General features: G+C 41.1%; 1 protein-coding gene across 1 annotated transcript in view; it reads right to left on the reverse strand.

Annotated features, from left to right (window-relative positions):
- Positions 1-341: 341 nt before the first annotated feature.
- The window catches only part of LOC117944829 (transmembrane protein 132D), a 31,756-nt gene continuing 15,741 nt past the window's right edge, over positions 342-16,356 (reverse strand). The window contains exons 4-9 of the mRNA XM_034871991.1: positions 11,521-11,713; positions 9,258-9,401; positions 6,215-6,420; positions 5,676-5,940; positions 5,305-5,496; positions 342-2,204 (exon numbers count right to left, since the gene is read on the reverse strand). Coding sequence (XP_034727882.1) covers positions 894-2,204; positions 5,305-5,496; positions 5,676-5,940; positions 6,215-6,420; positions 9,258-9,401; positions 11,521-11,713 — 2,311 coding nt within the window. The 3' untranslated portion in view covers positions 342-893. The remainder of the gene's footprint in view (positions 2,205-5,304; positions 5,497-5,675; positions 5,941-6,214; positions 6,421-9,257; positions 9,402-11,520; positions 11,714-16,356) is intronic.

Consider the following 16,356-nt stretch of genomic DNA (forward strand, 5'->3'; position numbering starts at 1 on the left):
TCCTTTCCTTACAATCTGTATGCTACCACATTCATTTTTTATGAAGTGCAACGGTTGGGTTGCACACATTCGAGGGCCCTGTAAAACTCAATTTGTTTAAAGGGCAGAGGGGCACAAAGGGTTCTTGTAATTTGCCATTACAAAGGTTGACTTTGGCAACATGCTGGAGCACAGGCTGGTTAGGAAATCATGAAAGTTCCGCCACGTTGGTCATGTTGATCTGTAAAATTTGAGCATTACACAAAATATAGATAACATCAATAACTGACGTGCATACTGCTACTAGAGATTGTATGTCTCTGGTAAGTGCTTAACTTAGAAAATCAACTTAAGAGGAAACATTTAAATTCATAGTGTTTTAATGAAAAAAATCAAATGAAAATTAGATTAACTTAAATTTACAAAAAAAGGGATTTGGATATTGCACAATAGAAAACACCCATTTCAGCTAGAATTATGTTTAATCAAAGCCACATTTTTGGTGAAACTGATATTTATCGGGCATCTGCTGCTCCATAGAGCTCTGTTTTATAACTGGTAATCAATAAATAGTTTTTGTTATGTGGGATACTTTTTCAGTGTGTCTTTGTACTGCGTATACCATCATGTGAGTGCAAATATCCACATGCAGCATTAACAATTGGGTTTGGCTTTTTAACGTTTAAATAAGACGTGGAAATAAGAGTCCATCTGATCAACCATCTAACACGCATCCACACTTCAATATTAACAATAATATACAGTACACATGTAAAAGGCATTCATAGGTAATGAAATGTATGAAGAGGGCAATTACAAAATCCCATTTTTTAGACAGTTATTGGACTTAACAAAGGCATTGAGGTGATCAAAGCCATATTTACTGTACATGTGAGGTCTGATCACTGTCTTTATTATAACGGGTCCCCAGGCTGTGTAATGGGCACTTGGGGTTCCTCCTCACAACTGTCCTCCTTCCCAACCCAGTGGATGCCATGACCATTCTCTCTTGGCGGGAGATGTGGGGAATGCTGGCGCTCTAGAGTGGAGAAAGTGGTGAACTGGACTCTCTTTCTCTTGCTGGTGGGCGAGTGTAGGGACTCTGTATGCATAGGTTTGCTCCTGAGGGAGCCCATGCAGCTGAGGGGCGAGTCTGTAACAGAGGCCAGACAACTGGGTCTTCTGGGCAGAGAGGCAGTCTTATCGGGCCCAATGTCTATGACAGTAGTTGTTGTCTGGCAGTCTTGCTGGACAGGACTGCCTGGCACGCTCATCACCAGCTCGGCGTCTGTGCCGAGCCATACCCAGTCATGCCTGTGCCCTGTGGGCTCCTGGCCATGACAGGGAGGCTTCTTGTGCCTGAACTTAACAACATATGAGATACAATTAATCAGAAAAACCAGGATGGCCAGGCAAAAGACGCCCAACAGAGCGTACATGCCAATCTCTAAGTCTGTGAGTGGCCTGTTGCCCAAGATTTCTTCGCCACCAGTTTCTACATCTGCTGTCTCTTGCCCAGGTACCACCACCTTGGTGGGGAAGTTGTTAAAGTTCACCAGGTTGCCAGGAGCCTTCACAGTGCTGGTAAAGCTAACACTGCTCATATCCTCCACTATAATATTGTCTGAGCCAAATGCTCTACTGCTGTCACTGGGGCTGTTTATCATGCTGCTATTCACCACGCTGGTAGGGCTGCCGGTGTTCCCCGAATTGCTGTTCTTACCCACTCCTCCAAGGCTGCCGCTGGTGATGAAGGTTCGCTCAGTAGATCTGATCGTGGTTGTGATCTTCTGCCTGGCACTCTTCTCTCTGTCTGAGGCTGAGTTGCGGGGTGAAGGATCCTGGGACGGCTTCCTCTGCTTCCTGTCCACTTCTTTCCCGTTGTTCCCATAGTCACTTCCGTTGTCCTTGCTGCTGTCGGTATTGCTGGTATTATCGTCTAGGCGCCAACTGTTACCTTGAAACTTGACTTTGAGGCTGCCATTGCCCACAGCCACTGTGCTTTTGCGTTTGGACTTCTGGCATGACTCGCAGATGGACATCTCTACTCTGACCAGGACTCCCTCGCCCTCACCCTCTGCAACCACAGCAGGAGGAGTGCCCTGCACTGACACCACCCCCAGATCGAGAGAAGTCACTGTCACTCTGTAGTAAGCAGGGTCATAAATGTCAAGAGGTGTCTGGTTGCCATCACTGAACTGCAGCCATGCACTCACCAAAGCTTCCTGGAAGAACAGAAAATAGGATAAGGTAATTTCTAACGGGACAGCGCTATTACTTTCACGGTGCAAGACCTAGTCATTTACTTGAGACTTTAATGAGATTAAGCTCCAATGACCATTTTTCAAATATTCCTGCTATTAAATCTGCAGATGGTAATATTAGAATTGACCCTGTTGAAATAAATAAAACCTTTCAGACATTTAATTCCAATTTGTATGAATCCCACTGTGACAGCTTGACTTGCCTTACTATTCAGCAGAGGAATCAGCTAATCTAGACAATTTGATCACTTTAAAGGAACTAAGATTGTCAGTACAGAACATGCAAAAAGAAAAATCACTTGGCTTTTGTGGGATCCCCTCAGAATTTTATGCATCTTTTTGGGAACGGCTGTGCCCATCCCGTCTTGACATGATTAACTTCTCTATTGAGAAGGGCAAATTTTCAAGGGATGTTAAGACAGCCTTTGATTTCCTTACTTTTGAAAAAGGATAAGGATTCTACAGAGGGCTCTAACTATCGGCCTCTGAGCCTGCTTAAATTAGTGAATTCTGACCAAACAGAAGTCAGAAAAACGAAATTAGCAAAAGATAATGTTAGACGCCTTCTCCACATTGTTGATGCGGCAGAAGACCGTAAGATCCAATTTCACTTCTCTCTTTTGACGCAATGAAAGCCTTTGATAGGCTTGAGCGGTCATTTCTATGGTCAGTCTTAGAGGTGATGGGCTTTAGTAAAACTTTCATTGGTGTGATTAAAGTTTTTATATTCTAACCCCTCAGCCAGAGTCTAACCCCTCAGCCCGAGTCTTAACTGGATGCACCTACACGCCAAGGTTGCCCCTTGAGTCCTGATCTATTTGTCCTCTATCTAGAGCCTCTGGCTCAAGCTATTTGCCGATCAATTATGGTGTCACCAATATGCATTTGTAATACACAGCATCACCTCTCACTATTTGTAGACAATGTTTTGGTGTTTTTAGAAAACCCCTCTCAGACCTTTCCTCACCATCTATCATTATGCGAGGAATATGGAAGCTTATCATGCTTTAAAATGAACTGGTCAAAGTCTGCACTGCTTCATTTAAATGATCCTGTTCTTAATTAAATCATCCCTGCTAACATCCCCATTGTTATGCAGTTTAAATTTTTAGGCATTTAGGTTTTTCTTTGCTTAAACCACATTGTTAAGCATAACTATTCTGTTACTCTGAACAACGTTTCGAAAGAAATGGAAAAATGTATGGGTCTCCACGTGTTGATTCAAGCCTGTATCTCTGTGGTTAAAATGAACGTTTTACTCAGGATTATTTTGTGAGCTCTATGCTACCTCTCTCCCCTGCTTCTGGTTATTGGCATAAATTACAATCAGCAGTATCTAAATTTATCTGGAAGGGAAAAGGGCCATGACTGAAGATATCTACACTACAGAGGAGGAAAGACAAAGGTGGCCTCTCAGTTCCCAACTTCAAACATTATTTCTGGTCCTTTGCGTTAAGACCCATTCTGACACTGGTTCAACCCAGATATGTCTGTTTGCTGGTGTACCTTAGAAAATGCTATGAAAAAAGTCCTCTTTTTTCTTTTACCTTTGCTTAAGATCAGCACTCAAGACATACAGTGTCCCTTGGCAGAGGGCTCTGCCTATTCATCCTATCCAGAAGTTATTTACTTTGCAGCCAAAAACCCGTGGTATCGTATCCAGGTTTTATCAGTACTTAGTGATATCTGGCCGCTCAGGCCTTCCTATTGAGAGGATCTGGGCACGCGATTGCCCAGGACTGAGTATCAATCTCAACTGGCAGGATGTATGGTCTAACATTCCAGAAGTATCACGCAATCCAGACCATAAGCAGATTCACTACAATTTCATTCATAGGACATATCTCACGCCTGTGAAAATGCATTGCATGAAAATAACTACCAGCCCTTTATGCACTTTCTGCCTACTAAAATCTCAAGGTACATATCTTCATATAATCTTGGATTACTTTCCTTTTGGTCAGTTCTGGAACAATATTGCACCCAAAATATCTGTCCTGATTAATGATATTGTACCTGTTACTGTCATGTTTTGATTCTGAATGTCAGCCCTCCAGCTCTCTAAAACTAAAAAATGTGCTGTTTTTGCGGGACCAAGAGAATGGTTGCAACCCGTTGCAAACCAATTCATGACTTGTCTGTTTGTACATGGAGCCTTTCCTTGTTGGATGTGGTATTTATACAATACCAGTCAAAAGTTTAAGGTCACTTAGATATTTCAATTGTAGACGGAATACCAGCTGAGATCAGTTGAATTGTTTTTTTTTAACTAGGGCAGCCGTTTTCAGAATACATTATGTGCTTACATAATTGCAAAAGGGTTCTCCAATGTTTTTCTAGTTTTTTAAAATGATATCAGATTAGCAAGCACAATGTGCCTTTGGAACATTGGATGAATGGTTGCTGATAATGGGCAATGTAGATATTGCATTAAAGATCAGCCACCCACTCAGATCAGCTGGTATTCTGTCTATAATAGAGTGTTATGGAAATTTGTAAGTGACCCCAAACTTTTAACTGGTAGTGTGAGGCGCTTTCCACTGCTTGCATAAATGGAGCTTGAGGAAAGACTTTGGACACTTGGCAAAAGCATTGCTGAATCATTACAATCCATGCTGTTTATTTGTGCTACAACCTTCTCGCTTGTACTTGTGTGTGTATTTGGTCCCTTTTGTCTCATGCCGATCACCCTGCCAAGGTCTCTTATATTTCTTTGTGTGTTTGTCTGTGTCTGTATCTATGTGTCTTGTTTGTGAGCTGCAGACATCGTTTTTGCTCTGTTTTTTTGTTGTGTCTCCCTCCTTCCCATATTTCCTCTCTTTGTTTTAAAGTGAAACATTTGATCGCTAGGAAGGATTGTGGAAAAGGTGCACTGTCTTTTTTTGAATGTGTAGTGTTCATTTTTTTGTATGTTGTCATCTGATTAATGTTTTGCACTTCTGTTTGGCTGTTTAAATAAAAAACAAATTAATCACAAAAAAAGAAAAAAGGGGAGAAAGTGGTATTGTACTTTTAATAGGTTTTAGGTCTGTTAGACATTTAAATGGATTCGGACTGTTACCTGTTTGGGGCTCTGTAGGACCTCCTGTGTGGTCGTTGTAGCCAGGATGGCCCTGTTGCTTCCGGTACTGAGCTGTAAAATCATAGAGAGGCCTGTAACCAGCTGGACCCCCAACTCTGTGATGGTCACTTTGTCATCCACAACTTTGATAGTCGTTTTAGCCAAGATTGCGTCAGACAGTGGCGAAAGCACCTGTCACAGAACATCATCAGATACAGGAAATTATTGAGGGTGCCAGTTCAGTTCATCAGGCTCAAAGTAAAATAAAGGAAACTTTCCCATCCAGTCAAGAATCTAACTGCTTCTTGCTATGTTGTTGGTAATGGGCTGTTCGTATCATGGTTAATCCAAGCAGAGGTTCAGTTCATTACCTGGATGGTGGTGGTCCCGAGGTCCCGTCCTGACAGCACCCTTCCAGCCTGCAGCTTTGCCACTCGAGGGTCCTCTACCTTGATGAAGTATCGAACCAGCCTTGTGACATCCACCTGCCAATCCGAGCCGAGGAAATAGGCCTTAGGATCCCGAGGGTCCGCCTGCTCTGCCAAGAAGTGAGTTAGCACCCGCACCAGGGCATGCTGAAACTGAAGCATGCATCCTTTCCCCTTCCTGTCGTCTTCCTCACTGGTCCAGCCAGGTCTGGTAAATGAGCACAAATACACACACTGCAAGTCACACCTGTCACATGGTAAATGCTTTGACCTGCTATACTCAAATCACTCAACACTTTCTCTTTGCTTGACTGGATCACAATGAGATATTGCAGTAAATTACATAATATAGTCAAACCCTAAACCCTCAGAGATAAATGATTTGGATTTGTATGGCCTAAGGGGCACTTCTAGAAATCGCATGTAGAAACCAAATAAGGGGAGTCTTTATGTAAAGTAAATGGTTTGTTTGTGTGTCCCACCTTTTTGAGGTTAGTATGGGTACTCTCCAGCTTTTGATCTGGCTCAGCTCCGTGTCTGATACCTCGATCTGGAGGGGGAGCCGAGGCATCCACACGTTCATTTCAAGCTGAGCACTCAGGTAACTGTAGGTAAAGTTTACCACCAAGTTCACCTTGCCCTTCGTCTCTTTGCCATTCACGAAAACATAGTCACACCTGTCCGACACCTGGATGAGAAAAGATAATATATAAAGAGAACAATCCATCAGAACATGAAGTCTTATCATTTTAATTTCCCTTATCAAAGAGTTTGCATAAGTACCCTTGTGTAAACAATCTATATCAAACTCAGAATGAGATTGTTGACATCAAACGAATGACAAAAAATAATCAAATATTCTCATAAAAGTCACAGTTTTAACAAATAGGCCATTCTTACAACAACGAATGGCCTTGCGGCAGTTCTGCACTGCATGTGTTACCATAGTAATGTCAGCCGGCTGTAATAAACTACTGCGATGATCACCGGTCCGAAGCATTAGGAAGATGCAGCATTGCAATTTTATGTTAATCAAAATATCATGTGGTTCAGTGCTGAACATCAGTCCTTCACAGCCAAATGCATTCATTACACCATGATTTCAAAGGTGACCTCGGCAAGTTTGGGCGCTCAAAGATCTCATGGACATTTTGAGACACGAGTCGGGAGGTTTGCCTTGGTTCTCTCAACAGCCACTGCTTTAAACAAATTGGATAATTAATGCAGCATTAAGATTCAGTCGCCGGCAAACAGGGAAGTGGAGGGAAGAAAAAAAACACTGTGACTTTAACAGATAGCCTAAAGAGGAACACAAATACACACACAGATTCCCGCTCTCATTTGCGTGAACCCGACAGTTTGTTAGAGGATGTGCTGTCACACAGGGCCATGCTATTTTTGAGAGGATCTTGTGTCATCAGTGCATCAGTCATCCTGCACCCATGACCAGAGCTTAAGCTTTGGAATGACCACATCACTACGCATCATTATTTGCTGTTAGCCAAGATGCCCTGGCCTCTTCCCAGCGAATAATCCTATGCTTGATTTATATCCAAACAGATAGCAGATTTAAACCATGTGGCAATGAAGCCCTTGAATGGTTGAAAAAAATGTATAATGCAGGAATGGAACAATAGACAAGGATTGATTTAGTTCCACTGAAGTTTTCTAGAGTTGTCATGTTTTTAATTTGGTGTGGAGGCAGTCAACCAGTCATCCGTGATCTATGACACTTTGCTTATTTCTACTTATTCACAGAAGCGTCTTCCACTGAACTTCCACGAGCCATGCTCAAATAATACTCTGAAGCATTGCTTAAAAGAGAATGCCATTTTAATATGCCATCCGCCCACTCATCCTAGTCACAATCTCATTCAGCAGCCAAGAATATCCCATTTATTTTGGTGTCAAAATAGACGTTTGTTGAAAATGGGATTTGACTTTCATCACTGGGTAGAGAATAAATGTAATCAGAAAAGAGAATACTGAAATGCACGTTTGACTGACACAGCTGTGACAATAGTTTCCAAAGAAAACAAGTTAAATACGTTTGAATGAGTATGCAAAATGAATTATTGCAATGGGGCAAATTAAGTTTAAGCGATACACGGAGTTCCGGCTTGATGTAAATCATTTAGTCAAATTGCTCTACCACGCCATTTAAAAGTCCTGATTAATCAACTAGGTAGACAACTATGCTCAATATGTCCCTGTAATGTTCAGCTGTCAATCATTGAATCCTAAACTAACAAACAGAATGCCTATGCACTTTTTAAGTCTCTCCATCATTCATGCTCATTTGGAAACCCTTTCCATCACAGCAGATTAGACTTTGTTTTGCTTTTATTTTGTCACATGAGCTATCCATTCCAGATGAATCCCCCCCCATCCATCACGAGCAGATTTGATACTCTTCAGGCACACCAGAAGAGAAAAGATATCAGAGTCAAGCTGTTAGACTAAGAAGATTAAAGGGAATATTTGTGACTGGAGCTGCTCTCGTGTCAGCAAATACACTGAGAGCTACTGTAAGCTTAGAACAACAGTAAAGACGGCTAAATTACAAGGTTGAAAAGAATGATTTAGTCCATACCGGGCCTCTCACATAATCCACCTTTTTCTCATAACTGACACCCATCTGCGCTTAATACATCTGCACCTACTGTATACACTGTAATGTGAATCTCCACATGAGCAACACTGTGAACAGCATATTACATATATTTATTAGCTGAGACATCTGTTGTTTGCTAAACCTGCTTTGGCAAATATTTGACTAGCAATCAAAAAAAAAAAATTTGACGGTTGGAGTCCACTGCATGTCTTTTTATTTTTACAATGCCACTTTACCCTTGAGTAAGTACATTCACGGCCTCTTACCTCAGGGGCCGGGGGCCTGACTTTCAATTTCATAAGTAAACAAAGCCGGCTTTTGGCAGTCGGCCGTGCTCAGGTTTACAGGATAAAAGTGGCAAGTCGCAGGATGGTAGCGCAGTGGAAATGGTGGTCTGTGGTTGTTCACTGTCAGGGAGAGTGATTGGCGACGTTGTCGGAGCACAGCTAGTAGTTAGTTTTACTGTGTGGAAAAGAGAGGTGACTTTGATACAGCGTGTGTGTCCGCATCTGTTCTTACCGTCACACGTCAAATCAACCTTGCCCCTTCTTTTAACAGCCACTCTAAATTACCCTACTGCCCGTCAGCCTCATGGCTGATAGACAAGACATAAACATCTAATTATTTCATTCATTGCTGCTAGTAAATGTTTTATTCTCAGGTAACCATTTACAAGTAGTGATTGAACTTTCTGCAGCGAAAGTGATTAAAGTTGACTACAAAGGTGTAAAAGAAATTGTCCCCATAATGAAACAATTAAAAAAAAAAAAAAGAGCCATTTACGCTACAGTAAAATCCTTTACTTGGAACGTGTGAAACAAAAGAAACGAAAAAGGAAGTATCAGAAGGTTATTGTTCCCTCTCCAGTATGTGCGGGCATGTTACAAGGAGCAGTAGGAGGTAAATCCTACCTTGAGTACATCTTCATCAGTGGAGCTACAGTCTGTGTAGTCAGACACATCGGTGACCACTCCATCTTCTTCCACCGCTACTGTCCTCACAGGCATCACCACCTTCTTTCCAGTCAGAACAGCTGTGTTCAGGATCTCTGTGCCCTGCAGAGAGGCCGGGAAAATCAGCCATTAAGTCATAAGTCATTACATATTGCTTAGTCTCAGGAAATAACAAATCACATACTATAATTTGTTTTCATTTCACATTTTAGACATTTGTTTTCATGAAGTGCAAACAGGTTTTTGGGATTGTAGGGCTGTGGGATGCAAGAAGAGGAGGAAGATAGGAAAAAAGGAAAGATAGAGGCGATGAAGTGTGACTCGGTGACTCAGCAGTCCTGATGATGAGGTGAGAAGCCTGGGACCCCTTTGGGAAGCCGGGTGAATGGGAGGAGGGGAAGTGGGGGGCAGAGGATGGGTGATGGCCAGGTCAACATATGGAAGGGAGAGCTAATCTTGGGACTTCTCTGCGCAGGCATGTCCCTCAGAGCGATGCCATACCCGCTCAAACATGGCCACGGACGTGGACTAAAAATAATCTCTGCACATCTACAGCCTGTGCTTTCACGCTCAATGTATTATTCAATAAGTCGGCTGTGGCAGGTAGAGCAGAGTCATCAACTTATTGTAGGGTTGGTCCCTTTGTCTAGGTGTCCTTGAGCAAGACACTGAGCCCTAATTGCTTAGGATGGTTAGGCCAGCGATTTGCATGGTAAGTGGCTCCAACTGGCCTGTGAGTTCAATGTGTCTGTGGACTGGTGAATGAGTGGTCAGTTGTAAAACGCTTAGGATAAAATGCCCTCTAAATACAGTCTATTTACTATTCCATAAGTGTTTTTCCTTGTTTCTTTGTACATTTATAAATTAAATGGTGAGGTGTTTTGTTAAAATAAATTATATATTATAATCATATTATTAATATGAATATGATTATTATAAGTATTGTAAGAATGGTATCTGTCTGCTTCACTGTGACGTCGTGCGTGTGTGCGTGCACGTGCGTATTTGAATGCATGCATGGATGATCAAAGCAAGAAAACGAAACAGATGGATTTGTTTCGTCCTCTTTAAAAACACACTGCTTCAAATGAAGTTGAAATAATTGAATACTGTGTGTGTGAATTAGTATGAGAGCAGTGGAGCGCAGCCCGGTCAACTTCTCTGACTGATCAGTTAAATCACATTCAAAGAGACACTTGGCCGCTCAGAGTATGAAAATGAAGCAGATGGATACGTGTCCCTCGACTGTAAAACTGGTTTAAATGAAGCCGAAATAACCGAAGATCTTTTTTTTCCTTTCTTTTTTTTTTAGCTGTCATTACAATATAGTTACAGATATGAAGCCTGTGTCAGTGAGGCTTCCGCCATTATATAGTATTGAGCTGCAGCATTAGATGGAATTCACAAAGCAAGGCTTGGAGTGATCAGTCAATGGTAATGATCCCTCGAGCCAACCATCAAATCTCTTCGTGTTTGGTGTTCTAATCCACAGGAGAGATGAACCATGTCAAATTCACAAATCAGGATACTGTTGCGTATCCTCATAACTCAATGATTGGAATGCAGCAGACAGCACTGTGAAATAAAAGTAACCTGCTGCCCAAAAGTACAGCAAGAAGTATAATAACTGTTCATTTTAATTATACATTTAATAAACAAATGCTAAAAAAAAAGGCGGTGTGAGTGTGATTTATAGGTGACAGGTTGTCATTGCTATGTCATTCCTGCAAATAATGGCATACAAAGTAGACAGATACACTAGGATTCAATATTGTAATTCAAAGTGTTGTAAACTCCTGTGTAATGTTCCGTATTTAGTGGTGGAGATTATTTCACAGATTAATTATAGAGGTAGCATGATAAAGAGGCCCGCGGCACCAAAATAGAAGCACATGAAGCAGCTGTTCAGAGGCGAAGATGACCACACGCTGCACAGCAGATCTGAGCAGAACAACAGAGAAGAGAGACATCAGCTAGCTGACAGTAAACGACACAAGGTCACTTTCTGCTCAAAATAGATCCCATTTACAAACAATGCTGCCTGTGTATGCAAATCAGACAGGAATGGATCAGAGCAAAGTGCATGTTATAATATTTCCATGCACCCACGCTCAAAGAATGCCTTCAAAATGTTGACATTAATGGAAACGCTGCTGTCAGTATCGTCAATGTCGATTTTAATAATTATTAGATGGGACATGGAAGGTGTAAGCTGACTCACCATTACAAGAGGGGCCAAGCCAACAAAGTCTCTCTGAGTAGTGTAGATCCTCATGGCTCCTTCGGTCTTGGCTACGTTTTTGGACGCGGATGGTATTTCCAGCCTCCATACAATGACCTGACTGTCGAGAGGACTGCTCAGCTCCTCCACTTCAAAATCCATCTGAAGCACCTCCAGCAGACTGCTGTCAAGCCTGAGTAGGAAGCAGGATCAATTAGACATACCATACATGTATTTGTCCCTGTCTATAATTCCAGTACAGCAAATGTGGTTTTCTTGAAATTTCTTATTTCTTATTCAGTTACTGCAGTGTTCCATTGTCATATTATGCTATTATCATTTGGTGCAGGAAGTGCTATATTTTTTTAAGGGATCTAATTGTTTCAACTTCTACGTGATGCAAATTAGCACCAGAATGTCAGAATCTTTCCATCACAGCCACTGATACTTAATAGGATTATGTCACCATCGGGGTCTGCATATCTCTCTTGGCAAATTAAATTCCTGTAGAGATAATCATGTCTGAGTAAAGGTGCAGTGATTATACCGCAGTGTGTAGCCTGCACTTCAGACTGGTGCTCGTTGCTTTTGGTACAGAACGAGTCAGGGTGAATCCATGTCCATTTGATTCAAATGTGAAACAACAGGTAACTGAATGGACGCATTATCAGCCAGTGTGAGCAGAGCCAAGCTTTAGTTACCCTCATAGTCACTAAATGACTAACCAGAGTTATAGAAATATGATGTTGTGACATTGCTGCTGTGACATATTGACAGCTCAGAATGCATCAATAACACCTCACTGTATAATGCAATGGCATTGTGTATTAGGCGGCATGGATTACCAGGCAGGTGTTATTTCATGTTTAGGAAATTGTTGGAACCATTAAAAGAATAACTGTGATGAAGATTGAGACTTTATGCTTAGAATTCCAAAGTAATGTTATGAATTTGGCCCTGTGGAAAGAATGTGTAGACATTTTTAGATGAGAGATGTGATCCTAGTAGTTGCGACAATACCCTGTGCTTCTTTTTTAAGTAGAGGGCTTTTCATCTCTAGGCATTTTCACAATGTAAACTAAAAAAAAAAAATAGAGCTGAATTGCCCTGTGCTGGCCCTATCCTTGAGCTGCCGGTACTGCTAAATGTGAACTGAATAAAAGGTGGTATGAGGACAGCGGCATCCTGCATACACAACAAAGTGTACGCCTCTGTAACTTATAATGGCCTCTCAGTGATGCCAGCTAGAACAGAGTGTCCTCGCCATGGATTCAATTTTCTCCCATGGCCCGAGTTTGGATCCTGGGTTTTATTTATTGGCACTGTATTGAACTGTAGAAAAGATATATTGGTGGACAAAAACACAATAAGCATGCACATACCCACATGGACATTATTAGACCCACAGTGCATTTGTATGTAAATGTTATAAATATCTGTGTCAGGGCTGTACAGACAGACACATAGTAAGTCCTGTGCGTGCAAATGACCTCTAAAGGAATGCATACCAGCCGCCTTTCTGCATTGAAGCAACAACAATTGGAGAAACTGTAATTCATATTTTGTTCTTTTATTATCCATTAAGTTCCAAACTCAACAACAAAGCACACGAAAGGTGCTTGGCAGTATCCCCCTCTCTCAGTGCTCCATTGTAAGTTCCCTTATTAAACGCAGGACAGAGATTTAGTCTAATTGAATAACCTTAGCATATTGCTCCGAGACATGAGATTAAAAGATAATAATGGCATTCTGCTCAAGTATCAAAACAAGACATGCTTGACTTCCACAAGCATGCATATATCCGCTTAAGCGTGCATTAACACAAATATCTGTAAGATAAGGGATGACGGCATGCTATTTATGCCCTCAGTTACTCTTGTGAAGCTTGCAGTGGGAGGATGCTTCAACAACTTGTTTACAGTCTGTCTGTGAGTAGTAGTGCTTTAATATTAAGATTTAAACCAAACTGCTGTGACAGAGGATAACAACAAGCTTTAATGTACAGATACAGCAAATGCGTTTAGTGCTCACTAAAGCCAGGAAGACAAAAAGTCAAAGAAATCCCCAAAGTAGCATGACAGTGGACACTCTCTGCAGGGGTTCTGTTAGTTTCATGACATTTTGGAGAGGATTAGCCGGAATGACTGAGTGAAAGAATATGTTGACCCATAAAGAGGTTGTGATAAACAATGTCATAATCCATGCCAAGTGGGAAAAACAACTTAATGAGGTCAAACACATTATGACAAGCACACCAGGTCAGTGTTTTGTCTGTGTTTAAAGCAAGCTGTGTCTGTCCATTGTTCTATGACCTTTCAAGAGTCAGACAAACCCATGTTTAGCTCCTACAAGTATAAACCTGTCCGGGAGTAAATCATTCTTGTCTATATTGAAGCAAAGTCCACTTTAAAAGTTTTTTCTTTGTCCACTTTTATTAGTACTTTGTTTTTTTCATCCTGGGAAAGTTGGCAGCATACACTTGTTCCTTTCCAGCTATGCCAACCATTCACACACAGATTAGAGCTGCCGTTTTACAAGCATTTCTTGGAGCTGCTCTAGAGGCAGAAGTAATCATACTGTTTGAGTTCAATCTCAATGGATCCGTTTTTTTGGAGCACATGAATGGCAAAAAAAGAAAGAATTAAAAGCAAGTGCACAACAACAACATAAATATTCTTCTGCTGAATGTATGTGTTTATTCAAGACAGCTGAATGGTCAGATAGAAAAGTTAGCTCACCAATGTTAGATGCCTTATCAACCACGCTAGCGGTCAATCTGTTGGCCCACAACAGAAATATCTTTCCTTATCCATTCATGGTCCCCGGAGGATAAATACTATTGACTTTGGTGATCCCCTGCCTTATGCTTTAGTGCAACCGTTAGGTTGGTATTCTTATTTATTTCTTATTTGAACATTTATTAAAACAAGATCCTTGACAAAGAGTCATACGCAACATGAAGCAGTTAGTATTTACATGAAGTTACATACACAGGTTAAGAGTAACTTACCAAATTGTAAGTGATTCGTTAAAATTGTGTACTCTGCTGTACTAATTGTGTAATTTGCTGTTTGCTTTATACTGTATAACAGGTGACCACCTCTCTAAATAAATGTTCACCCTGAGCTGTAGTTTTGCTGTTATATTTTCCATGCAGTCAACAGCTTTGACTATTTCGGACAATTGGTCTAGAATGAGTGACTGTGGCTTGCATTTTGGGTTGTGAGTAACATGTCTCCACACTATCTCCTTCAGGATGAACTTTGGTAATCCTTTTACTTTTTATCTTGCACCATCATCAAGTCAACATTTTAATTTGCCCATTACTTTGGTTTCTAGCCAAATACTTGTAAAACTAATGACATCCCTCCAAAGTCCCTCCTTTTCCGGTAGACCTCGTAGGACCTTATTTTGGGAAAAAAACATAAACGGTAATAAATGGGGAGAGACTAATAATAGTTTGATCCCGTTTGAATTGAGCCATGAATTACATGTGATGAAATATACAGACGTGTTTTATAAAGCGTATTTTTATCAGCCGAGAACAAATAATGATCAAGATCTGCTGCCTGTGTGAGTAAACTTACATCCTGGTACAAAACACAAAGGCATCGATGCCTCAGCGAGACGTCATCCATGCGACATTGAGGTGACAAGTCTTTCTAATTACATTATTTCACAGTCTTTTACTTCAACAGTTCCTTGAATCGCAAAATTATCTTTTAAACTGACGAACAGCATATGTGTAAATCATGGCTCAATTCAAACGGGATAAAAAATGTGTTCTTCCCCCTTCACTACCGTACATGTGTTTACCGAAGTAACGTCCAACTGTGGTCTGTGGTGGTATAAGCACGCTAACACGCAAAATGGTCACCTTGGTAAACATTGGAATTGCTACACTGTCGGATGTTAGAATTGTCACTGTGATCATGCTGATGTTAGCATTTAGCAAATACCGCTGCCCTACTGCCACTAGCATGGCTGATAAATAGACTCTTAGTATTATGTTTTCTGATTTACATTTTCCTGAAGGTTATAGCCTATAAAATATGAACTAAATAAGAGGCTTAAATTAAGGCTACTGTTGTGGCAGTAAGGCAAGACAGAGACAGCTTAAAAGGGCATGACATACTTTATACCCTGTGTTTCCCATGCCCTTTGAAAAGGTGTCCTGTAATCTTAGGAGGCACTGGCCACGCTTACCGGTAAATGACTTAACTCTGGAATGAAGTCAGCTCACCTTGTTTCAATAAAATGCACTCAACTGAAAATAAAAAAGGACATCTGAAAGGATGCCTGGATGTAACTCTTTTTACTGAGGTTATGGTGCCAGTTAAGTACTTCTCAGAAGCCCAATGAGATAAGTTGGATCAGGCCAAGCTGCACATGCAAATAGTTGTAGTGCTGTTAGCAAATGGCTCAGTTTTGCTATAACAACTTTGCTTGAAGCCTTTAAGTCATAGGTTAAAATATGTTTTACAGCATACTAGGAATGCATGCATGTGTACAGCTGATAAATGTTTAGAAAGGATAAATGCACAGATGATAAGTGGAAAATAAAGGGGGAAATGCAATAACTGTTTACAAGAGGCAACTTTACAGGAGTACCAGCAGCAAACCTGTGCTTAAAGAATAAGAGACGTCCCTCCAGGATGCAGCAGTATGCTTCTGCAGTAAGCCGTTGTCAGGCTTGCACAGCGCAGCTAGTTTGTCTTTTGCTCCACAGGTGCTGAGACAAATACTGATATTCTTTGCAGGACATACAGTGGGTACGGAAAGTATTCAGACCCCTTTAAATTTTTCACTCTTTGTTTCATTGCAGCCTTTTTCCAA

The sequence above is a fragment of the Etheostoma cragini genome, chromosome 5 (assembly GCF_013103735.1).
Source record: "Etheostoma cragini isolate CJK2018 chromosome 5, CSU_Ecrag_1.0, whole genome shotgun sequence".
Taxonomy (NCBI): Eukaryota; Metazoa; Chordata; class Actinopteri; order Perciformes; family Percidae; genus Etheostoma; species Etheostoma cragini.